The sequence below is a fragment of the Aspergillus alliaceus genome (genome assembly GCF_009176365.1).
Source record: "Aspergillus alliaceus strain CBS 536.65 unplaced genomic scaffold BDW43scaffold_7, whole genome shotgun sequence".
In the NCBI taxonomy this organism is placed as follows: domain Eukaryota; kingdom Fungi; phylum Ascomycota; class Eurotiomycetes; order Eurotiales; family Aspergillaceae; genus Aspergillus; species Aspergillus alliaceus.
This window is the reverse complement of record NW_022474690.1, coordinates 598,717-623,588: the sequence shown is the minus strand read 5'-3', so window position 1 is coordinate 623,588 and position 24,872 is coordinate 598,717. Positions and strand designations below refer to the sequence as shown.

The 24,872-nt window shown below is 46.9% G+C and overlaps 9 protein-coding genes across 9 annotated transcripts; 2 read left to right on the top strand and 7 right to left on the bottom strand.

The window, feature by feature from the left end:
* Positions 1–1,312: 1,312 nt before the first annotated feature.
* Positions 1,313–1,671, bottom strand: BDW43DRAFT_266502 (uncharacterized protein). Its single transcript, XM_032040875.1, has one exon. The coding sequence runs from the start codon at positions 1,662–1,664 to the stop codon at positions 1,365–1,367; it is 300 nt and encodes a 99-aa protein (XP_031903767.1). The 5' UTR covers positions 1,665–1,671; the 3' UTR covers positions 1,313–1,364.
* A 92-nt stretch (positions 1,672–1,763) lies between these two features.
* On the bottom strand, positions 1,764–3,130 carry BDW43DRAFT_266501 (zinc-dependent alcohol dehydrogenase family protein). Its single transcript, XM_032040874.1, has 2 exons — positions 2,772–3,130; positions 1,764–2,717 (listed from the first exon to the last, which is right to left on the bottom strand). The coding sequence occupies exons 1-2, from the start codon at positions 2,983–2,985 to the stop codon at positions 1,870–1,872; spliced, it is 1,062 nt and encodes a 353-aa protein (XP_031903766.1). The 5' UTR covers positions 2,986–3,130; the 3' UTR covers positions 1,764–1,869.
* A 390-nt stretch (positions 3,131–3,520) lies between these two features.
* Positions 3,521–4,732, bottom strand: BDW43DRAFT_323188 (short chain dehydrogenase/reductase family protein; the record flags this gene model as incomplete). Its single annotated transcript, XM_032049700.1, has 4 exons — positions 3,521–3,838; positions 3,901–4,275; positions 4,343–4,553; positions 4,635–4,732. 4 exons carry the CDS (start codon positions 4,730–4,732, stop codon positions 3,521–3,523), a joined length of 1,002 nt encoding a protein of 333 aa, XP_031903765.1.
* A 905-nt stretch (positions 4,733–5,637) lies between these two features.
* On the bottom strand, positions 5,638–7,453 carry BDW43DRAFT_297939 (cytochrome P450; the record flags this gene model as incomplete). The annotated part of the gene is made up of 9 exons (XM_032044477.1): positions 5,638–5,758; positions 5,846–6,006; positions 6,043–6,223; positions 6,274–6,449; positions 6,499–6,555; positions 6,606–6,650; positions 6,705–7,010; positions 7,069–7,202; positions 7,255–7,453. 9 exons carry the CDS (start codon positions 7,451–7,453, stop codon positions 5,638–5,640), a joined length of 1,380 nt encoding a protein of 459 aa, XP_031903764.1.
* Positions 7,454–9,361: 1,908 nt separating this feature from the next.
* BDW43DRAFT_307940 (uncharacterized protein) lies at positions 9,362–10,066 on the top strand (the record flags this gene model as incomplete). Its single annotated transcript, XM_032046355.1, has 3 exons — positions 9,362–9,524; positions 9,581–9,853; positions 9,909–10,066. 3 exons carry the CDS (start codon positions 9,362–9,364, stop codon positions 10,064–10,066), a joined length of 594 nt encoding a protein of 197 aa, XP_031903763.1.
* Positions 10,067–11,010: 944 nt separating this feature from the next.
* Positions 11,011–12,357, bottom strand: BDW43DRAFT_297938 (putative salicylate synthetase; the record flags this gene model as incomplete). Its single annotated transcript, XM_032044476.1, has 1 exon — positions 11,011–12,357. The coding sequence occupies one exon, from the start codon at positions 12,355–12,357 to the stop codon at positions 11,011–11,013; it is 1,347 nt and encodes a 448-aa protein (XP_031903762.1).
* Positions 12,358–13,840: 1,483 nt separating this feature from the next.
* On the bottom strand, positions 13,841–14,467 carry BDW43DRAFT_307938 (AhpD-like protein; the record flags this gene model as incomplete). Its single annotated transcript, XM_032046354.1, has 1 exon — positions 13,841–14,467. The coding sequence occupies one exon, from the start codon at positions 14,465–14,467 to the stop codon at positions 13,841–13,843; it is 627 nt and encodes a 208-aa protein (XP_031903761.1).
* Positions 14,468–15,270: 803 nt separating this feature from the next.
* BDW43DRAFT_307937 (uncharacterized protein) lies at positions 15,271–16,384 on the top strand (the record flags this gene model as incomplete). Its single annotated transcript, XM_032046353.1, has 3 exons — positions 15,271–15,483; positions 15,531–15,869; positions 15,923–16,384. The coding sequence occupies 3 exons, from the start codon at positions 15,271–15,273 to the stop codon at positions 16,382–16,384; spliced, it is 1,014 nt and encodes a 337-aa protein (XP_031903760.1).
* A 3,847-nt stretch (positions 16,385–20,231) lies between these two features.
* On the bottom strand, positions 20,232–23,282 carry BDW43DRAFT_323187 (uncharacterized protein; the record flags this gene model as incomplete). Its single annotated transcript, XM_032049699.1, has 1 exon — positions 20,232–23,282. One exon carries the CDS (start codon positions 23,280–23,282, stop codon positions 20,232–20,234), a length of 3,051 nt encoding a protein of 1,016 aa, XP_031903759.1.
* Between the last annotated feature and the right edge of the window lie 1,590 nt (positions 23,283–24,872).

Below are 24,872 nucleotides of genomic sequence, written 5' to 3'. Positions count from 1 at the left end.
CTAGCCAAGCAACTGTAAATAAAATAACCGAAGCAATTAACAGCCCTTTAGACCTACAAATCATACCATTAGGTCAACAGAAGTCCCCCACTCTTTCGATTCACTATCTCCTGCCAATCGACATCTGGATCTTCGTCCGAATCCAGGCTCGCCCGACGACGCTCCCATACCTCCTCGAGTACCTCTAATGCACGTCGAATATTGTGAAACTGGCGCTTCTCGAGCATTATACTCAGCCGCATGCGAATTATCTCTATCTCCAAGTCGTCCATAACCTCTCCGCCGGCGAGAAACAAAGGAAAAAGAAGAGCTGATTCAGGTAACGTATCAAGGGGGACTTCTGCAACATGTCGTAATACTGTTGCTGCTGCATCTTGGAGTTTACATTTCAATGTCTGACTCAGGCCGACGCTATGAACAGGACGGAGAGCCTCGCAGCTGGTAAGGGTATTCAGTCCGCGAAGTGTGCGACGGTAGAGGTATATCAACGCTGCGCTGCGGTAGGCATACGCTAGCGCTGCTAACGATGGTATTGCCCATGCGGGACATTGCCAGGATGCTAGCTTCGAATCTAACGTCCAGAATTGGTTTGCGGCGATAAGGTATGCCGTCCGATGATACCGGGAGAACTCAAGACTTAGGTTGAGTGGGTCATGGCAGCTGATATCTGAGATCATGGTCAATATTTCGGTAGCAACACCCAGATAAGTATCAACTCCATCGGTAATCCCTCGTAGATAGTTGCCTTGGAGTAGTGGCGGCTTGCCGAGAGTCACACTGCCGACGATATCATGGTACGCAAAGTTGCGTAGAACCCATTGGCCTTCTGCGCTCTGTTTCAGAGCTTCTGGGCCTTGGAGTGGAATAGTCCCTGATTTTTCCTTGGCTTGAGCTAGCATAATGATGTTTTTCACACCGATAAGATGGTTATACCATCTGGTATGATCGCCTAGGCATACTTCTGACGTTAGCAGAACAACCCCGGTCGCTGCGCTGGTTTCGTAGCTACTGATCTCATCTGAAGCAATTGATTCCGCTAGCGAGCGAAGAGCCGCTGATCTTGCCTGCAAGGCTGTGATGTGATATGAACTGTCGAGGGAGGATAGATGACCACATGACCAGGCGACTAATGCATCTGCCAGAGCGGGAAACTCGAGCAACATGGGGACAAAGTCTATACGCATGGCAGTGTCTTGTGTCATATTTTGGTGTTGGAGCGCATACCTGAAAGAAAGGAATTGTCCTTGTCACTGACTGTTAGAAACTGAGAAAGTGTTGTGATGTAGAACCTCATAGAGTAACGCCTCTTATTGGACTCGGCACCATCTGATATCTGCAAGAAGGGGGACTTGGTCTTAACATAGTCAGGGACGGAGGCAGATGGTAGATCGTAGACTGCATCCTGGCTCCCCGCCTGGACTATAGATCCCCGGAAAGGCAACAGTTGCCGGGGAGCTTCGCGAACACATTCGAGGTTTAAACGTTGACATGCGCCGCAAATGGGGAAAGTATTCGGTGTACACTTCTTGCGTCTGCGACGAGTTAATAATAGGAGTAGTTATACTGGGCTGGGATGGACACAACCTGTGGCGGCAGGTCAAGCAACCCATTCTATCATGCTTGGAGCCATTGCGCCGTCGTATCGCAGCTATCGTGGTAGACATGCTTATATCTCTTTTATATGGCCATGATATCTGATATGGTACCGGGAATGACTGAGCCCGGGATTATTGGGCTAGTTAGTTACCTAAAGGCGGGGTGCTGACAAATTATTTATTGATCCTATTCACTAGGACTCACTATAGAATCTCTGAATCTGTAATATCAAAAGTGAAACAACGGCGGAGAACTATTATCTAGCATACGCATTTACACTTGGGGAACCCGAATCACAACCTTTCCAGTATGACTCGAACTCCATAAATAATCATAAGCTTTCCTAACGTCACCAAAGTCAAAAACACGGTCAATAACTGGCCGAATAGACTTTGCCTGAAAGCAAAGCATCATTTCCTCCAATTGTTCCAATGAACCCACCACCACGCCTCTCAAAATACAAAGCCGGTCTAGAGCAAGAAATGCGGCATCTGGGCCTCGGAGATTTTTCCCTGCACCTAGAGGATCCGGATTCGTGATATGGCCGATACAATGGATGACCCCGTGCATCGCGATAGCATCAAAAGAGGCTTGCAATGTGAGCGTCCCTCCAACTTCGATAATATGGTCCACCCCACGACCATCTGTGATTCTCTTGGCCTCAGTGGCCCAATCTGGCGTCGTCCGGTAGTTTATCACGTAGGTTGCGCCGAGTTGTTTCGCCTTGGCCAGCTTCTCATCCGAGGACGAGGTGACAATAGTCGTTGCACCGGCCGCGGAGGCAATTTGCAATGCAAATGTGGATACACCCCCGGTACCCTGCAGAAGGACTGTTTGGCCGGGACGAATAGGCGTCAGACCGTATAGCGCATTCCAAGCTGTCAGCGCCGCACAAGGTAGGCACGATGCCTCTTCATAGGAAAGGTAATCCGGAATACGGGCCACGCCTGTCCTGGGGAAGATGAAATATTCACCCAGGAGGCCTTGGGACTCCCCGCCAAGCTGGGTCAGCAAGGTTAGTGGCGTTAGTCGGCCAGCAATATGTTCCTGGGTGAAGTTTGCTAGAACACGGTCGCCGGCTTTCCACTCTGAGACACATTCGCCAACTTCTTCAACATAACCTACCAGAAGCATTAGGATATCTATTCACTGGTGTCAGATGGATAGAATTATACCTGCTCCATCACTACCGGGGGCAAGGGCATCAGGGCCTGGAAACGGGTACGTGCCCTCGGCAATGATGCCATCTCTCCAGTTCAGAGAGACGGCCTTGATTCGCACCAGAATTTCCCCCTTCTTGGGGGAGACCTTCAAGACATCACGAAGCATAAGTCTGTCGAAACCGTTCTTTTCTGGGAGGAAGTACTGCTTGAAAGTCGGTAGAGCCATTGCTTTCGGCACTAGATCGAGGGGTTAATCGTAGACAGATGATAAAAAGGTCATGAGACAGCATCCTGACTCGAAAGAAACGGAAGTCTGTTTTAAATACTCCCGTAATGATTGAGAATTGTCGGGTAGCTGTGTGTTGGAAAAGAGCCACCTTTTTCATGGTCACATTACGAGATAGCAAGATAGTCTAACACCCAAAACGCCGAACACGCGGAATACGCCAGGCGAAGTCGTCTTGGCGAACTTATTTGTATCATTTTTTTCCTATTGGTGTACGAAAGCCCTTACGCTCGATGTGACCCCACACCTCTCCTGTGCAACGGTCTTAGTCTAGATCTAGAAAGAAGAAAGAAAAAGAGCGTGTTGTGATACTCAAGAGGTTTTATACTGCGTCGATAGACATGTAAACGTGCCGAATTTAGTACAACTTAATCAATTTAGTATATGCCTATCGTTAAGAATCTTCAAACCCGTTTATGCATAGATTGTTTTCAGAGATATCTTGAGATCGATTTCTTCAAGCAGGAGCCTTACTTTAGGGCTTGCTGGAGTTCCAGTTCACAATTGAATCCTCTCCAACCTTATCCTTGATGATACGATGACTGAGGTCCCAAAGTGAAGCTCCCAAAGTAGGATCCGATGCCTGGCTCGATTCCTTCCCAGGTTGTACAGAATCTGAGAAGTAATATCCATTCCAACTGTTTTCTTTTATCTCCGGGCTCGTGGATGCCCAGAGTGTACTGAAGGAACCTTGTTCAACATCCCGACCGATTGCCAACATCACGGCTGTCTTGGCCTTCCCGAACAATCCGGGATACGCATCTTGCCACTGCTGCTGCATGGCTGTGTTGACCTAGATATCTCCTGGTTAGGTACGAACCACACCCCGTTTCATGGTATCGAGGAGATGCTTACAGCGCCCGGGTGTACCGAAAGTACATATATATTGTCATCATTCGGCTTAATCACGCGATCCAAAAACCCATACTTGACCCCGAGAATGATCGCCAATTTCGACCTCCCGTACAGCTCCGTAGGGTCAATCTCGGGGTTGTTGATCTCCTCCAGGGAGCCAAAATGGACAACCTTGGGTGCCGAACGGTGCTGCTCGGAGGACTCCCACACGATTCGAGGCGCAGGCGTATTCGGCAATTTCGACGTCTTCCGTATCAGCGGGAAGAGTAAGTTGCACACATAGAACTGGCCTAGCCAGTTGACTTGGAAGTGTCGGTCGATGTGATCATCAGTTAAGCCGAACTGGTTTGCATTAATGCCCGCGGAGAGAATGAGCTATACACAGCATGGTTGGTTAGCATCTCTGCTCGAAAGGATCGTTCGAGTAGGACATAGGGCATACCAGATCAAGACGCTCCTCGCGTTCCCGGATACCCGTAAATACCTCCTTGATCTGAGCGAGATTGCCCATATCACAAGAGCGCCATTCAATCTTGGCATCTTGGCCGGCTTCCTCTTTGATCTTCTCGATAGCTTCTTGGCCTTGATCTTCTTTTCGGTTTACCATGATCACGCGCGCCCCATTGAGGACGAAGGCACGGGCGACCTCATAACTGAGCAATGGTGGTCAGTCGACAAATGTCGTTTTTATTTATTTATTTATTTTTTTTTTTTTTTGGAAAGAATGTACTTGCCCGATGCCCAATGCCCCTCCGGTTATCAGAGCGACTCGACCGGTTAGATCGTGGATCTCCTTCTTAGGGCCAATTATGGGTTTCAGAACGGATTGCATATTTCTCTGGTATTTCTTCTTTTTCCTGTTTCCGTTTGTTTTGAAGTAAGTCCTTGGAGGATATTGTGATGTATGAGATATGGTGCAAGTGGCAGATTTAAGATAGTCAACATTGTGATATTTATAAGTATTTACAACTCGGGGCATGCGATCAGATTGACGTCATTTTGTCCAACTCCTGTTGAAATTTCAAGATACTATATCATATATACTTAATTGTACAAGGGCTTCTCGGCCAGATCTCGGCTTAGCAGCGACTGTGGTAAGAGATGGTCGTAGAGAAGACAGAAGAATTATTGAGAGCGGCTGCTTCTCTCACACCGTTCGAAGTGCACCTTGGGACCGAAAGTGTCCTAAGGCAAACATCGCCCTCAGACCTTTCCAGTTCAAAACCCTAAGACAGTTGAAATCATTGTTTTTAGATTGTTTCTACATATTATCAAAGATAGTAATTTTTTATTATCGAGAGTTAGATATTATATTTCCAGTCTACTAGACCTAAGTTCCAGATTTTTATTATTTTGGTTTATATCATTTATAAACACCAATTATATTATCCAAGTCCTAACCGCTGTGTGTCATCACGTCCACTTCACACCTTACCATATAGTCTAGAATGGCGTGACACGCTATTATTCGCATAATTAATCCATCCATGAAGTGACCCCTCAACTTCTCTTCGTGATCTATAAATACAAGACCGAAGTTATTCGAATCCTGAAACCAAAAACATAAACATAGAAAGTACCACAGGAGCACGATGGTGCAGTGGGGATTATATGTACGCGTTCTCCCCAATTGATGTCACAGATACTCGAGATACTCGAGTCAACCAATCAATCACTTCTAACCCTAACAACCTCACAGCAACCGGCGATAGCGCTACCAGTTCGCGCCAACCACCCTTAACATGTCTTGACCTTAACCAAAATCCCCGCAGAGTCCGGAGCCTGGGCACCCAGAATATGATCTCGGCTAATCTCGACGTCTCTTGCTCTCTCCACCTGGGATACATCAAAGTCAAACCTGCCGAAAGACGGCCGCGAGAATCAGGAAGAGTTCCGCACGGGCAAGGTTAATTCCTAAACACGACCGAGTGTTCCACGATTGAACGGTATTAGATATCGCTCAAGCCGCTTCCGGTCTTCGGATAGCCATCTGCCCGGTCGGAAGGCTTCTGGCTCGGGAAATATGCTCGTATTTTGATGGGTGAGGAACGCGGTCATCCCGACGGTTGTACCTGCCGGGACCACGTATCCTTGGCAAGTCAAGGTCTTGTCGGGAAACTGTCTTCCAATTCAATGTGTAACTGGGTTGCAGAGCCGAAGACCTTCCTGGACTATGGCAGACAGATAGGGAAGTTTGTCGAGTTCCTGAAGGGGAGGCTGAATAAAAGGGTCGGGAATAGCTGCCTTTAATTCATGGTATAGTTGTTTCCGCACGGATGGATTGGCGGCGATATAGTAAGCAGTTCCGCGAAGCACGTATGCCCTGTCCTCAAATAGTCGTAAACATACAGCATACCTATCAGAGTCCGCTACGTAGTCCCTGATCCGGCTGTCACCAGGCTGAAGGCTTCATCCCGCAGCCTGTCGCGCTTTAGTTCGTCCGGTGGCAATGTGCTCTCCAGGAGCTCATGGAAAACAGTCCGATGCCCGGCCTTTTCGTAGGATCTATCGCGTCCATGGCGAATATCTTCAACCTGGCGGGACAGGTCCTGCAGTGTGTTAGCGTTGTTATGCGACCAGTCTAAGCTCGACGCATACCCTTCGGAAATCAAGGATATCAGCCATGGCTAGTACAAGTACCTTATTGGCACTATCCTGCTGATGGTGAGCATACATTGCATCTACGGTGCTGCGCGGCACTCTACAGGCAGAGAGTAGCTGAAACGCATGAGCCAGGGGATGTGAATATTCTATCCTTGTCAGCAGAATATCGACTGGCCTTCGTTCATTCAATTTACACTGACCAATAAACTGGCTTCTAGGAAGCTGTCCACATCGTCAAATCCCTTGCGACCGAAATCCGACTTTATGATGTTCTTAGGTTCCCTCGAAAAGCAATAGTTGTTCATGATATCCAGAGTCACAGCAGCGAAGATATGCTTCATATTCAAAGTCTCTCCGCTTCTGCTAGCGTCAGAAAGACGGTCACACAGTATACTAATGGGACGATTCATGGCAGGAATCAAATCATTCACAGCTTTCTTTGAAAAGAAAGAGTTTAGTGCACTCCTTCTGACGCGGTGCAAAGCATGCCATTGAGTGCCGATTGTCTAGATTCCAGTATCAGTACTTGGTCCATAAGTGGATGTGAAGTGATTCGGAGTGTACTGCTGGATACGGGTCAAATGCCTCTGCAACCTGCGGGTGTTTCTCAGCTCGGCCATTAGTTTGGTTGTATACTTCGTCGAAAAAGTCGGGATCGTCGATATGGACCTCATCGGGATTAATTCTGATAACGGGGCCTTGACTTCAAGTTAGGGTTGTCTCCGTCTGGAGGGTAGGAAGATAAAGTACCATATCGCTTATGAAGCTCTTTTAGCTTGAATGTATATTGGCCACTGAGATATAGGTCATAGTACCACTCGTATAGATACGTCGCTCTTGCGATGGTTGGGCCGGGGATATGCACGAGGGGGTGGAAAAGGCAACGGTATACGAGGATAGCGGCAAAGTAGAAAAGATAAAGACCCAAAGAATATGTTAAGAGGCCCATCAATGTGCAGCCCATAATGAAGACGTTCTCTACACCGTCTTAATAGAGTTGTTTCTTTGTGAATAATGACATTTGTACACGTGTAGAGATATGGCAACCAGGCAGTGCGTGGGGGCCAAACGAGGTGGAGTGCATTAAACACGACTTTCCGGTAGGGCTCGGATGAAAAGATCATATACTTCAACGTGAGATCTTAGTCAGTAACGTAAATCTAAGATATTGGTACAACATGAAATCCGAGGCTCTCCGTTGGCTTGTGTGATTCCTGTGCGGGGATTTGGCGACCCGAACACCATCGAATACGAGTATTTTGCCTTATACTATCCACGTATGCATCCCGCCCTATCGGGAAAGACAAATAGTATATGTTGATTTCATGACTAATGAGAAGGCATGCATAACACAGAACAGTGCTGGTTTCACGCCAGAACAAGACGCAACGCAGGAATGCTAAGGTATGTTGTCATGTACTGTGGCATTCTACGGGCCTTATTGAGAGGTAGGATCCACTATCCTAGTATCCAAGTGGAGTGTGTTCCATCGCCAGTTAAGGCCATTTGCTATCCATACATACAACTGAGCCCCTGCACTGGGCTCCCACAAGGAAGTGTTCTGACTTCTAGAAGGCATTCGTGCCTTACCAACCTTGGGTAGATACACTGATCTGACACAGACAGGTTACCAGCTCTCAATGCCAATGGCTGCAACGGCCACGCTGACTGATGTACTATTGAGAGATGTCATGGACACACAGATCTAATAAGCAGATTACGGTAAATAGTGAAAATCTGGGGTTGGGTCTCTCAATGAGCCGCTTCCGTGTAGATCGCTGGCCCGGCTAGTTTTGCGCGGCTTTTTTTTTTTTTTTGTCTCTTTCTTTTTCTCTTCAATAAGAACATACGTTATTGATCGTGCTTACTAGATGGACGTGTCATCGGTGTTGGCTCCCTTCTATTGATACACCGTACTCCCATTTACAAACCCTGTCACGGTTATTAAATCCGTAAAGCTCGATATAGGGCCACCTACCCATACAGGTAGTGACCAAGGATAACGGAGCGAATATAATACTAAGTGGTCAGTCTCACCTTTCTTCGGGGGTTCGAGTTTCGAGGCCGGAAAGTGATCCCATGGGTTAGCCATGTCGTAGAATGAGTGACGAATCACAAGTCATCCCACCACATAGATTGAATTTAATATGATCTACTTCATTGTCTATCATGTTCCAAACTAGTAGCTTTTTGTCTTGTGCTAAAATAATAGTATTGCAGTGGCTAGGTGATATAGAGTGACGGCGAAAGGTATCCGAAAGAGGTGATGTCATAGACAGGATCCATGGATATCTCCCCAGATGGAGGCTGAATTGTCGATATATTTAGAATGGGTTCAAAACTAGGACCGGTGGCACCAAATCAGGCGAACCATGCGCCTGGGAAATGGCTCTGGGCCTCGATTGGCCGATGTAGGTGTAGAATGCTCGTAAAAGACAGATCCGATTTTTCCTTCGTCATGTTGGGGCAGTGAGCTGTTCAGATGACATCCTCGTGCCAATGATGTCTTGTCATACGAGTTTTACATGTAGGGCCGGCAACATTAGTCCGCTAAATCAGCAGGCAGTATGTATGGCTATGTCTCATTCAATCCACGGATTACTTCGTATTTCGATGTATGCTCTGGAAATAGCAACATCGAGGGAGTCTCAAGGCCGGCGCTGGTGTAAGTGAGTTGAGTTGTCTTACTTTTGGAATTCGGCACCTTGCTCTTAGATATCTATATAAACTCTCAAATTTCCTGCTCCAATCCTTAAATCCAGATCAGAATCAGGCATCAAGCACACCGAGTACTAGTCTCCAATCCACGAACAAGCAAAACTCTTCGGATTCTTCATTCATCCAAAAGTCCCGCAAAATGAAGCTTTCATCCACTCCTGCTCTCGTTGCTGCCCTTCTTGCTGGTGTCAATGGAGCCAGCATTCCTCGCGGTCAAGGCCCAGTCTCTATCACCTTCATTGGTGCAGCCGATGCTCAGTTTACTCAAGACTTCCCAACAGATGGGACCGGCACTGCCATCAGTAGGTCCAACTTCAAAGATACCCCGACGCTGGCGATCTATTTCTGACTACTGCAGCCAACCCTCTAAGCATCTCCCACATTGCCTCCAGCACGGACGGTGTTTCATGCGTTTTTAACGGCATCGACAACAGCGTTACTTATGTTTCTGACGCAGAGACCGTGGATGTTGGCCCTCCTCAGACTCAAGTATGGGGTACATGCAACGCCGCCCCCCGCCAGTCTGCTACCCGTCGGTGGTCTGAGGGTCTGGTATACATCACATTTGTTGGAGCAGCAGATGCTCAGTTCACCCAAGCCTTCCCTCTCAACGGAGCCTCTACTCAGATCAGTATGTATCCCTAGCCCAAGTTTTAGTGACTCGTGGTGACTGACCATAATCCTAGCGAACCCTCTCAGCATTTCTCATGTCACCTCCAACACGGCTGGTGTTTCATGCACCTTCAACGGCATCGATCACAGCGTGACAACTGTCAGCGGTGTCCAGACTGTTGATGTTGGTCCTCCTCAGACCCAGATCTCTGGCTCCTGCCACAAGATCTGAGAGGTCGTGTCTAGCGGCTAGTTGATCTTACAGGTCCTCGAAGAGGACTGATTTATCTCAATATTGCATTTTATGAGAAACGACTCATCACTTTCCTTGACTCATCCAAGGGGTTAATTTTCGGCTATCGCAATATTCGAATAGATAATATTGCGCCCGTGTCACTTGTTACCACACGTATCGCTTATGTGTCTCCCTTTTACTGTCTTTTTTTGATGTACATATTTCTTTCGATCGCCTTCAAAGCTTCAATCATCAAACTTCCATGTGAAATAGCCAATCCTTTATTGACAGACATTACATAGCTCGTCTTGGAACTAGAACGTTACAACTGAATGATTAACTCACTTTCAGGTACCTATATGTTTCCCGTTTCTGCAGATCAAACGTCAAGCTAGGGTAAGCTATGTCAGAGCTATTAAACTTGCTGAACGGGCATCGTATTCACAAATTGACCCTTACCCTCCGTGGGTGAGTCCGAGGCCTAGCTGGAGCAGGTATAGAGCGACTTTGTAACCTAGTCTGAGATATCTATCACCACCGTCGAGGCTCTTTAGAAGCCACAACAATTAAAGATCTTAAGAGATTTATGTGTATATCAAAGTTTGAGATTAAAGAGGACCAACGGGCGTTAATCAATAAGTATCTCTTATCAAAAGAGAAGCAGGCTGAGTGAGAGGAAAAGTGTCAATACCGATTATCTTGATTCACGCAGCGATAAATAACGAGGGCGATAACGAGAGTGACAATGATATTATACTTGATAATGTCCAACCGCTGAGTGAGAGGGCCAAAGGAAAGAGGCGGCAGAGTGCTGTGTCGGGGCCAGAAGACGAAGAGCAGGATACTGGTCTGGACCATCTAGATATCCTGTCGACACCATTTTGCTGAGGACCTTTTCCAAAGCAACTGGTCCGTCACAATGCCAACGATACTCCCCCAATCTAATTACACTTCGGCACCACAAACGGCGCCACGCTCCACAGCTTCTCGCATGTTTCAGCAAACTCGCGTTCTGGATTTGAGTTTATAGTCACACCAGCCCCGGCCTGCAACCACTGCCGACTCGCATCCTGGAACACCGTGCGAAGAACCAGCGTTGCATCGAAGAGTTTCGAGCTTTCGTCTAGCATAACCACCGCCCCGCAATAAAGGTCCCTCGGCTCTGGTTCAAAGGACCTCATTGCGGCCAGGTTCTCTTCTTTCGGTAATCCCGGTACGGTAATATTGGCTATCAGACCAGGCAGGGCATCCCAGCCGTCACACCCCGCCCTCAGGCGTCCACACACATGAGAATAAAGATGCTGCACGCTCCCTCGAGGCATGACTTTCATGAAATCTTTAATAGCAATCGATTCCGAAAGACACAGCTGGCTCAACCGACGGATGGAGCCCTTAATAGCAATGACATGTTCCGCGACCTCCTTGGTATCATTATGGAGTTTGTTGTCGAACGGGTCAAGGCTGGCCTGGGGGGAATTCGACAGTTGAGTCCCGGCCAGCGCTTCGGTATAGGCCTCCTCGCCATTGATGGAGAGGAGGACTTCAGGGCTAAAGCCGGTCGCTTGAATGCCATTCTGGCTGAGCGAGAACGTGCGTGCGGGAGTGTTGGCGCGTCGGCCGTGAAGGAGGGTTGCTAGCATATCAACCCGGAAATCTAAAGGTACCTTTCTGGACGGGATAGCCTTGGTATATTTGCCCCTCGCGATATCCGCGATCGCGCGGGCTACGCGGGTTTGGTACTCCTCGGCATTCACATTCGCATTGATCGCGCCATTAAGAGCGGATGGGAGACCAATATTGCCGGCGGGATCGGCTCCCTGTGTCCTTATGATATACTCGCTTGCTTTGCGGACATCCTCTTCAGCGTGTCCTGTGACTGTGATCTGACTCCGTTTGACGGTAACCTGCACCCTAGGAACCATGAGGCTTAACATTGGCCATTGACCAGGTTCAAAGGCCTGGCCTGAACACCGTGCGGAATAATTGAATCCAACCTGCCCGAATATTTTACCACTGCCAGAATATTCGGATACGAACCGTCTAACCTGGTCTGTGGGCAGGCCGGTAATGGCCGTCAACTCTGTTTGGCCATCTCTGTCCATTCGGGTCGCTGTTTGTCCTGCTGCATCCAGCATCAAGGATGCATGGGTGCCGAGGCCAAGGTGCCAGGTATCATGGCTTTCGAAAATGTAATAATTATCTTTGCAGTAGTGGGCCGCGAGTGCGACTACTGTCTCCAAAGGCAATACAGCTCCCGGGAGGGTTCTCTGCCGTTGAACGTGGGCCATGTTTGAAGGCCTCCGCAGAAGGGGATCCGCGAATAATGCTCGTGCTTGGTTTGGTAATGAGATAACCAGGGACCGGAATATAAGTATGGGGTACGAGCCAAACAGAGAGGCGTCGTACGTGTATGATTGGGGAGGCAATCTTCACAGCGTAGTGATAGAATAATGGTGTGTGATTGTATGGCTGATCTAGAAGGCTAAGCAGTATATATACATGTACGAACCATTTGAATTTCACCTCTTCCATGGGTAGTACCATCACAATTGAAGCATGCCAGTGTCTTACGTAATTTATTTTATGCTAACTAGACGGAAACGGATACTGAGGTATGTAACGGTTGGCCGGAGCTGCGGACATACCCCAATCCTGAGATGCAACCTGTCTGAAAGCTCTGGGTTACTTGATCGAATACCTCACTTTCTCATCAAATGGACGGAGACTCTCTTACGGTTCAATATGGAATGTCTAAATGTTCGGCCTTTGACGAGTGTTCTTTATGTCAAGCGCCAGGAATTTCGAAGGTTGCGGTGGCAAGATGACGTTCCTGTACTAATCCTATAAAGTAAACCTCATTCCTGTTTACTTATATCGAGATAAAGCGGAGGCGAGCAACTAGGCTCGAGCGCGCGGCATCCTTCCGTGTCGTTGTTGAGAGTCCTTTTTGGAAACTTAGCTATCCAGTAAATGAATATTGAAAAGGCCTCTAGATTCCATTCAAGTGCTGAAATATGCTGTCTTCAGCTACAGTTCCCTTGACTAGGAGCAGTTGCAACGGATAGGCGCACCTTTATGGGAGCACTGAATGACAGCAACACATTGCTCAATCCGGCACAAGAAGTACCCGGCCACGCGATGTAGTGTTCATGAACCTCCGACATTAGTATGTACATTGGTCAGCTGTCTTTTCTTTAGAGGTCCAGGATAAACGTATCCCCCGCCGGTAAGCGTGTTAACTGGGACAACTCTGGTAAACAGCCAATGAAGTCAGACATCTCAGGAAGCAAGGAGCCTATTCGTGCACTAGAGAACAATAATAGGTAATGGGCGCCCCGGCATATTGCACCTTAGTACCCGCTGCGGCTGCCCTACTACACCAGCTTTTATATTATGCGGGGTTGTTTATCGGAGCAGGAATGAGTAAGTTATCCGCTTCAAGAGTAAAGACACGGCTGAGCCAATACTCTAATGGCGATATTAATCTTTTGCTTTCAGCTTCGTATAGTTAACCGTGCATGAGATATGAATGAGGATAGAAATAGGTAAAATGGACTCCGGGACTAAAACGTTGAAATGTGTATACGTGAAAGACGAGGGCACTTTCCTAAGTGCAGAAAAACCATGCCGGCTTTGAAAAAAAAAAAAAAAAAAAAAAAAAGTATATCTATGACGTACAATATTATCGTTCCTCTCGATTTCAGAAACTTCATTTATAAGTGAAAATATGGCCTAAGTCTCAACCGACCGTAAACTCCCAAACATCTTCCATCAGTCAGTAATGGCAGCCTTGATTTTCTCCTTTAAATCAGGAGTTGGCTTGTCATCGTCGACCTTCAGACCTTTAATCACCCGAGCCAATGAAGCATAGACACCGATTATCATTAAGACCTCTACTACATCCCCTACAGACAGCAATTTCAAAGCGTCTTTGACTGTCTCCTGCTTATTATCATAAGCTTCTAGCTGTTCTTCGATAAGACGAAGAATCACCCGGTCTCGATCAGTCCATGGGCCTTTACCCTCCAATACGTCGTTGATAGAGCACCCAATGGTATCCATCTTTTCTTGAGGGAACCCAAACACCTCAGCCACGGGTTGATTCACTTCAAACTCATACTTGGCCTTGAGGAGAGTAGCAACCCGTAGCACGATCAACTGCCACTCGAGGACTGGGATACTGCGCTGTTTTCCATCAAAACAAGCGCCGAGAAGGCCGCTAAAGTGGGGAAACAATCCGTGGGAATGGGCTAGAGTCAGGAGGACATTGCGCCGAAAGGGAAGCACCTTTAATTTTTCTTTGATACCAGGAGGTGCCGTATCAGGGTCCACATAGGGGACAAGACAGGCTTTCCGGTAGGGGTCGCCTTCAGCCTCCTTCGCATATACACCAGACATCTTGTTATGCTGTCCTACTGGTCGGTCAGTGCACTATACCTATTGATGTACAGACGATGAACGCAATCTCGTGTCCAACACTGGAGCTGTGAAAAATGGAAGGGGATATTCAAGAAGACGGATAAGTGGCACAAAAATGACGTGATGGTAGGGTCTCGTACCTAAAGGTTTATGTATATATAAGCCTCCTTTGCTTCTATCCCGTGTCTCGAGTAAGCGTGCACAACCCAATGTGTCTTATACTTGCCAGGCTCATGACAGCGGCTGATATTTCTCGTTGATCTCTTCTTATAATGTCTTATCGCCTGAATAAGGTAATGTAAAAGCGATAGGAACTATTAATGACGTGGGATGACGTGAAGACATGGTAGATATTTGTCCTTTTTCCCGGTTATTTGGAAAAAGAACGGCCGCCTCTTCCAGGAATCGAAACTAACGGATCCGCGGTTGATTCAACCATGGTCAACCATATATTCAAGAAAACTACAAGATTTAATTAGCGGATACAATGATTTATGCCTATATGGCTGAAGTTGTTTGGTTAAAGATTTCGTTCTCCACAGGCCTAGCTAGGTGTGATCTGGACCTAGGCCCGCTGCTTGGTTTGCTACAATCCCGGATGATAAAACTTCGTGACTACATGATGATTACATTCTCTAAGTACTTATAGGTTTATGCTGATAGGCCGAAATATAAGAGAAGGACATGTTCCATGACCGGACCAGATGAATTATCAATAATCTTACCCAAGGCAAGGATATCTACAATATAAGTCCATAAGAATACTTCGCTTCCTTTGTACAATGGGCAGTCCCAGAAGCTCCCAGTCGCAGCCACCTCGTGAAGTCAAGATCAAGTGGCCTGAGCTTGATACAACGGTCACAGTAAAGATAAACGATGTAAACCCAACACTAGTTGGCTTGCTTGGAGATGCCCTACCATATCGCTCCCTTCAGACCCATGCTGTTGTTGCTGGGGACCAGCTATATCACCTGGTTCCGTTAGAGCAATTGATTGTGAGTAGCACCTGCTAGAGGAGATTTGCACCACTAACCATGAGAAGTACACACCTGCCGACAAAAAGGCCCCTGATAGAGCCAAAGAGCCTGATGGTTCGGTATTCCTTTCCTCATTCCAGCACCTAGTGATCAAGTTTGGCGAGGTGACTGAGCACCAGCCGGTAGCTACGTGTGGAAAGGTCGTGGATGAAGACATGGACAAATTGCGCTGGGTTGCCGATCAGGTTTGGAAAAGCCAGTATGAAACAAAACGGCCTATTGAGGTAGTGCTCTGGGATGCTTCAACGCCCGAGCCTGATCCTAAAAAGCTCTCGCTTTTCGACTTGCAAAGAGCCGGAGTGACTAAAGAAGTAAAGGACCTCGTAGATGAGATTCATAAAGAGGTATGATCAAGCCTGCCGTGGTTGGCGACCGCTAGCTAAAGTCCGAGGTATAGACACAAAAGTCGTGGTCGGATATTTCTGACAGCATTAAGAAGATTCATCACGGTGAAGCACCAGAAAAGCCTGGATCAAAGGAATCCTACTTTGGTGCTATGGTCTTTTCTAATAGTGTGGTTCGAACTCTGGGCTACCATATTTTTGATAATATTTTAAAGCTGGCGGTTACGCGTCCCGAATTCACCCTCCAACATCTCATCATACTCTTCCGAGACCTCATTCCATCGATAGCTGATTTTATTGGTCACCTAGGCGTTGAATTTCTCTGTGAGAGCTACTGGAAGGTTGATAAACTTGTCAAGGAGAAGGTTGAGAGCAACCCCAACCAAGAGGAGGCTCGTGAGGATTTCCTTGCGATGATTAGTGCGTTGGCATTCTATGTCAATCTTCTCAATGCACAAAATCTCCACATGTTCCCGTGGAGGCATACGAAGGAATACCAAATGCCCTCAAAATAAACCCGAGGTCTCTGGAAGAAAGTTCCTACAACTTCTCAGCTAATCTCCAACCCATCTGGTTTACCGAAAAGTGCTTGCTGATTTCAGGAGCGCTCTCTTGAAGTAAGGCTAGGGGTTTCTCTGGATAACATTGCTCTCGACTTTCTCTGTGGCGTATTACTGTAAAGGATAATTCCCGGGAGCTCAGTGATTCGGGCATTACACGAAACAGAGCCGGGACCCTTACTATGATATCGGGACTACTAAGATGTAACCCTACTATTCATGGACGATAGAGTACCGAACCCCCAGCGCATTCTCGAGGGGTCTTGCAAAGCTTGGTCTTATATCAATCCTACTGCTTGGTATTATTAGTGCCTTCCAGCGCACCCCCACCGCCTCCGGCTAGGGGGTGCGCCCCAGCGTAATGGAAATTTTCAGCGTAATGGAAGAATTAAATGCTATTCCCATTACTCTCGCTGTCCTCCTTGACTATCTACCCAAAATAACTCATTATTCTGTGTTGCTCTCGTCGCTACTTCGGAAGATATAGAGCTCTCCTCTGTAGGAGGCCTGGGTGGTGGTTGGCTGTATACTTTTTTCCACTGCTTATCTAGCTTTTTTTCTTCTTGTTCAGCTTCCTTTTCTCTTCTGGTTGTCATTGATCGATTAGCATCTTTTGTACCGAGTGTACCAGAGTTATTAAGCTTTGAAATCTCTCTTTTAGTAATTTGGCATCTCCGGGGCTGTTATATTTCTCTCATTCACTTAACTATATCATTTATTATTGCAAGATTTTCTGCCTATATTTTCTAGTGCTCTAACGCTCGCTGCAGATCTTGCTAGAGCTTTGGAGTAAGCTCCTTAATTAAGAGAATCTTAGAAAGCTTTTTCTGGTTTTTCTCAAGATCTTAAGCACTCTTTCAAGAGGTAATTTTTAATACTCAATAAGAAGAGATTTAGGTGGTAGTATAGTCTTCCTGTACACGTGAAGACCGGACGCCAAAAGCTCTAATACCGGAGGAAGTGTATCTTGAAGCTTTTGGATAATAGTAGAGCTATCTAGCGGGAATATACTAAATTCTTTAAATAAATTTTAGATAATTTGCTGGTTAAGAGCCTTATTTTATATATTAATAATATCCGCGAGAAAATTAGTCTTACTCTTAGATTATCTACTTTACTGAGAAATAAGATTATTTTGCTTGTAAAAATGCTGTTTATAGGCAAGAAAAGGCTAGCTATCAAGAGACTGATAAATATGAATTATATAAAACTAAAAACAAAAAGGAATAATGTTATAATGCTTACAGAGTTATAAAAATTCAACAGTTTTATAGGACTCAGGGCTATTAAATATTAGCATATATTCCCCCCCTTTTTTTGTCTAATCTTTTGTTGTTGCATAAAATTTTTGGAGCTACCCAATCGCGAGTTTATCATTGATGTATCCCTTCGGAGAAATACCTGTCCAAAAGTCTGGTAGATCAGGATAATCATACCAGCTTTCTATAAACTTTTCACCTAGACTTGTTAGGCCCGCGGGTTGGGTCGGGTTTCGTGGGCTAGGCTTAACAAGTCTATTTTCACCCTTAAAAATAAACAGCGGCTGCATTATCCACCCATCAGCAGCAATACACTCAATCACTGTAATATTTTTTGGCATGATTAAACTCAGTAAGATTAGGGCATTTTTCCTTTATACCAATAACCTTCCAGGATCTTCCCTGGCCAGGTTGGAAGCCACATTCATCAAAGTTATATACTAGACATGATGGGAGGGTTTTAACCATGTTTGTAAGCTGATTATATCAACGCTATAAATATCTAATCTTTTCAGCATTAATCGCTTTTTATCCTTCATCTGCTGAATCACAGGCTCTAATTTTAGATGCTCTGGTAGTCTCTCCTTAAATCGATACAGCCAGTCCTTACTAACCTGGCGATCTGACCCGGCACGTATGAGCAGCCCACTCCGCAAGAATCTCAGGGGTAACAGAGAGATATAAATCACACATACAAATAATCTACTGGATCATAGCTTTCTCCTGATACTCACCAAGGGCCTTATTAAGAGGCTGTCGGGCCGTACGAGCCTGCCTTTGCTCATAAAGTCGACCATAGAGTGTGCGGTATAGAACATTATATTCCCGCGCGATCTTCGATAAATTCAGTTTTTTTTGGAGCCTAGCAGCTTCACAGGCCTTAGCTATACGTGTTTCACGTTCTCCGGTTGATTTAGGTATACTGTGTGGATGGGAATAGCTTCGAAAATATTATGTATGAGACTTTTCCATAACGCTGGGGCGCACCCCCTAGCCGAAGGCGGTGGGAGTGCGCTGGAAGGCACTAATAGTGGTTCTCATCTAATTGACAGGCGTTCTGCCCTGTATAAACAGATCCTTTACAATTACAAAGTAGATGCTCATTGTTCAAACAGAAAGGCCTTAATTCAGCTAGCAATTTAATTGCTTCGTCTTTTCTCGTGTGGTCTTATGAATCTAGAATTGTTTTCCGGACGGAAACCCTAACTGGGGCCTCAGGAAAAAGTGCGCCAAAGCCCTCATACCGCATTTATGGAAATCTAAAACCTAATGATCTCTACACGAACAGGCTCATACCCACCTGTACATCCGGAGCAGGGATGGTGAATTGGGTTCACGCAATATCTTCGACCCACTAGTTAATATATTTCGGAGACTAGATGTTGATCTCCCTTCTCGTCACTTTGACCAGAAACAATCTAGACCTCTCCTGGAATCCACAAGCAATAGTGAATTTGGTTTTTGTTCCTTCAAGGAAAGCTCCGTTAAACCGTATGCAAAGAAGGTTGTGCTACTGTATTCAGTAATGTATACGGTGTAGCGGAGGTATTTTTTAACTAATAGTTGACTGGATACAGGATGAAGATGTTTCTTCAAGAAGCTAAATTACGGCGTAGGCTCTAGAACTACAGGGGCAAGGCATGCTTGAGGATCAGCTAAATTCTTGTCGAAAAAAAAGCAGAGTTGGGTATAGGGAGATTTTGCCAAACAGAGGATTTTTCACTCATTGCATCCAGCACGAATAAACCTACGTAGGTTATGAGAAGTATAAGCGTATTACTACTGTCCTTGAACCAAAAGAAAAGAATCCGGCTTGGAATTTGAAGACCGTAATATAGGCAATCGGAATGGAATTCTTTACCTTGAGGCTTTATTTAGCGTAATAGGGTATTAAAGTGTCCCAGTCCACCAGATCGAGGGCCATTCATAAATTGTTGTTAGTGAGATTCGTAGAATCAGGGCGTTTATTCAGTATGGGGCTTACGCTGTTGGTTGCAAATACACGTTTCATGGATGTATTGTCTAGGAAAACACGTGCCCCATGACATGGATTTCTTTTTTCTTTAAAAAAGAGATACTCAATAAGCTGGCTTTCACTGCGCGAAGGGACAATTCATTGTACTCATTGTACTTATTATCCCATGTTATAGCAAGGATAACACAGAAAGATATATGGATGAGTTCTATTATTTAAGTCAGTTCTATCAAGTTCTTCTTCTTTTTTTTATTTTTTATTTATTTTTATGATGTAAAGGACTAGGCCCATCAGAGGCTATACCCAAGCAGTGGATCCATGGATTAGTTAGACGGTATCCCCGGAAGACGCGGGATATGAATAGGGGCTTGTCGACTCTACACTCCCAGCGAGAACAACCACCCAATAAGATAGTTGAATACATTGTCGTTTTATAAGCTCCTCCGATCTATACGATGGTTGGCGTGTAGTCAGTACACTTGCACGGTGGAAAGGTGTGCATATGTTTCTGACTTGGGAGGCAGCCGGTCCCCACGGGACGACGTCGCATGGTAAGTGAGGTCCATGCCTAACTAACCTTGTCTACAATCGAGTTACTGTGGACGTTGTAGAACCCCTTCCGATCCCAGAATTCCAAGAATCGATTCAGCATGGCAGGATCCAGAGCCACATATCTGATATCAGGGGCATCCTCCAGTGCAGCCACTGTATTGAAGCTAGTATAGTGCGGTGTGTTGCGGCTAGTCTCAAAACGGGACAACCCTGCTAGTACTGGCTCTTGCAGAAGCGGCATCAGTGGCATAAGGGGGCTATTCTCATTGTTCGTCTGCTGTAGCAGCTGAACCCAGTCCCAGTATGGAATCGTCTTCACGGGATACCCCGCTTTGTTGATGACCGCGGGTGTTGTCTCCAGATTCACCGAATCGGCAGGGTTAGGCGCTACTAAGCTGAACGATTTGCCAAGGTTTTTCTTGTTGGATGCAATGTGCAAAGCTGCGTCGCAGACGTAGTCGACCGTCACATATTCCATTCGTTGATTAGGCAGGTGAGGGAAGGCGCCGAGCTGGATGGTTCCAACCATCAGGCGAGCAAAGAAATCATCGGGGTTGCCGCATCCGTTACGAGAATCTCCAATCACAAACCCGGGACGATAGATTACTGTCGGGAGGCCCCGCCGGCGGGCCTGGCGGACAACTGCCTCTGCCGCCCACTTGCTGGCGGCGTACCCGGTATCGTACCGAAGGCCAGGGAGATACGGGTCTAACGGCTCATCCTCGAGGAGGCGTTTGGTCTCCAGGGTCAGCCCGGCTGTTCCCCAGGTGTCGATGCTGGACATATAGTGGAAGGCCTTGCGGCGACCCTGGAGCGCCACCTCCAGCACATTCTTTGTCCCAATCACATTCACGTCACGGTGGGCATCGTACGGCTCGCAGAAGTTGAGCTTCGCCCCAAGATGGAAGACAACGCTGGCCGTTTCGACCAGCCATTCAAACTTGTCCGCGGCCAATCCTAGTTGGTCTAGTGTGATATCACCACTCACAACGGTCAATTTTGCAATACTGTTCGAGCATTTGTCCCAGAGATCGTACTTCTCCAAGGCACCTTGAATCCGTTCACTTCCCGATACCTTACCTTTTGGACGTGCAAGGCAGATTACCTCGTTCACAGTGGGCATCCGGAGAAACCGGCTGATGAAATGGGCCCCGATGAAGCCCGTGGCGCCAGTCATGAAGACTCGTCCTTCTTTGGCATCTTGCCAATCTGGAGCAGTGTCCAGGTTGTCACCAAGTTTAGCATCTGACCCCCAGGATTTCGTATCATCAGGAGCATTTCCTCCTTCTGCATACTCGTCAAGGTAGTTAACCAGATCCCTGAAGCGAGAGTTTTCGAACAAAGAGCGCATCGAGATGGTCTTACCAAGCTCCTTCCGAATCTTGGTGATCATAGTGGCCGCCTGAATCGAGGTGCCATTGAGTAGAAAAAAGTCATCTGCGTCTTTAACCTCAGATACATTCAGCAGCGAGGACCAAATACTTTTGATGACACCGTCAGTGTTGTGGCTCTTGTCATTAGGCCGGTTCCTATCGGTGTTGAGCTGCTCCATTTTTTTCAAGTAACGTTCCTTCAGGGCTTTCCGATCGGCTTTGCCATGCTCTGTTATCGGATACTTAGAGCAAAACACAAAGTCTTTCGGAATCATGTAGCTGGGCAACTTTTTTTCTATATACTCAACCAGTTGCCGCTTTTTAACAGTGTTCGCGATCGCTGGAATGATAAATGCCACGAGAAATGGCTCCTTGTCACCGGGTGGGCAAATTTGCAGCACGATTGCACCCGATAATTGCTTACTGGAGAGAAGGCTTTGCTCGATTTCATTCAGCTCAACTCGGAACCCTCCTTGTTTTACCTGCAGGTCCGCACGGCCGGTGAATTCAAGGAGGCCTGGTGCATCAGGGCGCCATCGCGCCAGGTCTCCGGTTCTGTAGTATCGGGTGCCGTCTTCCGAGGTGAAAAAACGCGCCGCATTTTCTTCCGGGCGGCCGATATAGCCAGGGGTCAACCCTGGACCTCCCAGCAAGATCTCTCCGACCTGCCCAGGCTTGGTGATATTGTTGGACTGTCCGTCCAGGAGGAGTAGTTTTGTGTCCCCAAAAGGTTTTCCAATACTGATGTTGTCGTACTGGAACTCCGATAATGTCACGCGATGCATGGTCGAAAATACAGCTGTCTCAGTGGGCCCGTATGTGTTCCAGAGGTTCTTTGGCGGCCCGGAAGATTCGAGGACGGCCTGCATGGCTGTCATATTGGCAACTTCGCCGGCTGTGAGCACATGCCGGACATCCTTAAAGGCGTTGGGACATGCCTGGGAGATGACTGAGAAGAGAGATGCTGTCAGGAAAATAATCGAGATTTTCTTCTCCGCAATGAACTCCCTAGCTATGAAAGGATCGGTAATGACATGACGAGGAACGATGACAAGGGTCGACCCTGAAACTAAGGAGACTAGAACTTCAAAAAGAGAAAGATCGAAACCCGGATTGTTGATCACCGCCACACGGTCGGACTTCTGTAGGCTGACTGGTGTGTTGAAGGCTAGATGTAGGATACTACTTTCTGGGATCTTCACCGCTTTTGGCTTTCCACTCGAGCCAGACGTGTATAAGATATGACTACAGTAACCGCTGTCCACCTCATTGTGCCCACCGTCCAATTCATCAGTCTGATCATGGGGTCTGGCGCCCCCTCCGTCCGTATGATGACCGGTGATGGGGATGATACCTAGCCGAAGCTCATCCCCTATGGATTCATTGTTTGAAAGCACATATTGAACCCTAACCTCTTCCAGCAGACCACGCAGGCGCGCCTTCGGTAGGGATGGGTCCAGAGGCAGACAGGTAAGTCTCGCGCGGATGACGGCAAGCTGGGCTATGATCATGGCGGTACCTAGGCCCTCGAGAATTCCGATAGGCGCTTCGGTTGGAAGCTCCAGTGACTTGAGGATGGACGAAAGTCGATCCACTTCGTGTTGGAGGTCTGAAAAGGTCCATTTCTGGGAGCCATCTTCGATGGCAATGGCACCCGGGTTGCGAAAGGCATTTTGTGCAAAGGTAATATCCATTATGGCAGATGTTTGGCTGGATCGATATCAACAAAGGGTTAGAATAACAATTCATGAACGTATATCCTAAGCGAATGATTCACGGGTTTTATATATATCCGCACAACTCACTTTCCGGAAGTCCCTATTTATCTCAATTCTAGATATGATTGCCTCACATCTGGTTCAATGACATCAAACAAAATAATATGCACCTGGGAGTCAGGCTAAGGTTAGTCAGACTTGGAATAGTACCAGCTGGGATGAGGGACGATCTGCAGTCTTGTCGGCTGGGTCCCATGCGGCGAGAATAATCCGAAAAATTCTAAATGCGGAGATTAAACACTGTTTCCGCTTTCGACATGATCCCGCATTTACCATGGGTAAAGTTGGAGCCTCCCGTGCCACTCACTTGGGCCAGATGATCCCGTCAACTAGCTCACAACGTCTGATTCAATATGCAGTCCTTCAATGGCACATGCACGATGACGGATGATGTCATTTTCCCGATCCAGCAAGTGATGTATTCTTGGATGGCTGGTAAATACTTTTGGAGCCTGCCATCCTAAACACTGGCGATGGCCGCTCCTCGCTCACTGTGGACCCTTGTCTTAGCAGTTCAAGCTCCCTTCCACTCGGCCCGTGGTTAAAGCGAGTAGCCAGATATGGCAGCAAACAGTTTAGGAAACAGGATTTACACAATACACCGAACAGAGATTTATACGAGCCCAACGTCTAACTCCCCTTTGCCAGACGGACTCTCTCGGTGGTACGTATATCTCTCCCCGCGTAGTAGCGGATGCGGGAAGTTACATCGCTGCAGCCCTAAGCCCTGGATGTCCACCATTTGTATCAGATATCAAGCTCCTACAGTCTGGGTGGAGTTGTGTCCGGTGATGCACGCAGCTTGGTCTCCGGTGGAGGAGTACAGCAGTGAGGATCCATAAATTCAATACTACCTATAAAACTAGCATCTATCGGAACTGAACAAATTTTATACTGAAAATTTTAGTTAACCCGGACATTCTACGGTTGACCTAGGTGGGAATGAGAATTTTGGCGACTGGCCACCGAACTAACTGATGCTAGCTACTCTGATTGGTCGAACACATCCTGAAGTGTTGACCTAGAGAATTAAATATCACCCGCTGATTGCAACATCCTAGCATGGACGGACCGGGTCAGATCCATGGAACGTGGAACCCTATACTAGGTTGGTTGACTCAGACATTATTGGAGGTGAGCCGAATGTTTTCTTTACTTTGGTCCCCTGGGAGTGAGTTTGGGAATTTGGATCAACGTGAGTTTGGTGGTGAATCTGATGTTGCTGGTGGCCCGTACTGCTCCTAATTCTCTTCAGTCTTGTTTTTGCCAGAAATTGCTATTACCGCGCACTTAACCTGTGTATCTGCTGCCTGTATTGGGGCTCCTGTCCATCTCCACTTACCATACCGTAGTCTATGTTACGATATTATAGTACTTCTAAAGAAACTGCCCTAAATGCCGCTGGGCACGGGAGTCAATCCACGTTACGATAAGGTTTAATAATCTCACCACCTCTCAGATCGATAATGCTGCTGGCTGCTATCTGAGGTTGACCAGACGGCTTCG

Excerpts from the sequence above, each read along its gene's own strand:
- BDW43DRAFT_266501 (XM_032040874.1), bottom strand. The coding sequence starts at position 2,985 with ATGGCTCTACCGACTTTCAAGCAGTACTTCCTCCCAGAAAAGAACGGT. Across the intron at positions 2,718-2,771 it reads CCCCGGTAGTGATGGAGCAG|GTTATGTTGAAGAAGTTGGC; the intron begins GTATAATTCTAT and ends TGCTTCTGGTAG.
- BDW43DRAFT_266502 (XM_032040875.1), bottom strand. The coding sequence starts at position 1,664 with ATGTCTACCACGATAGCTGCGATACGACGGCGCAATGGCTCCAAGCAT.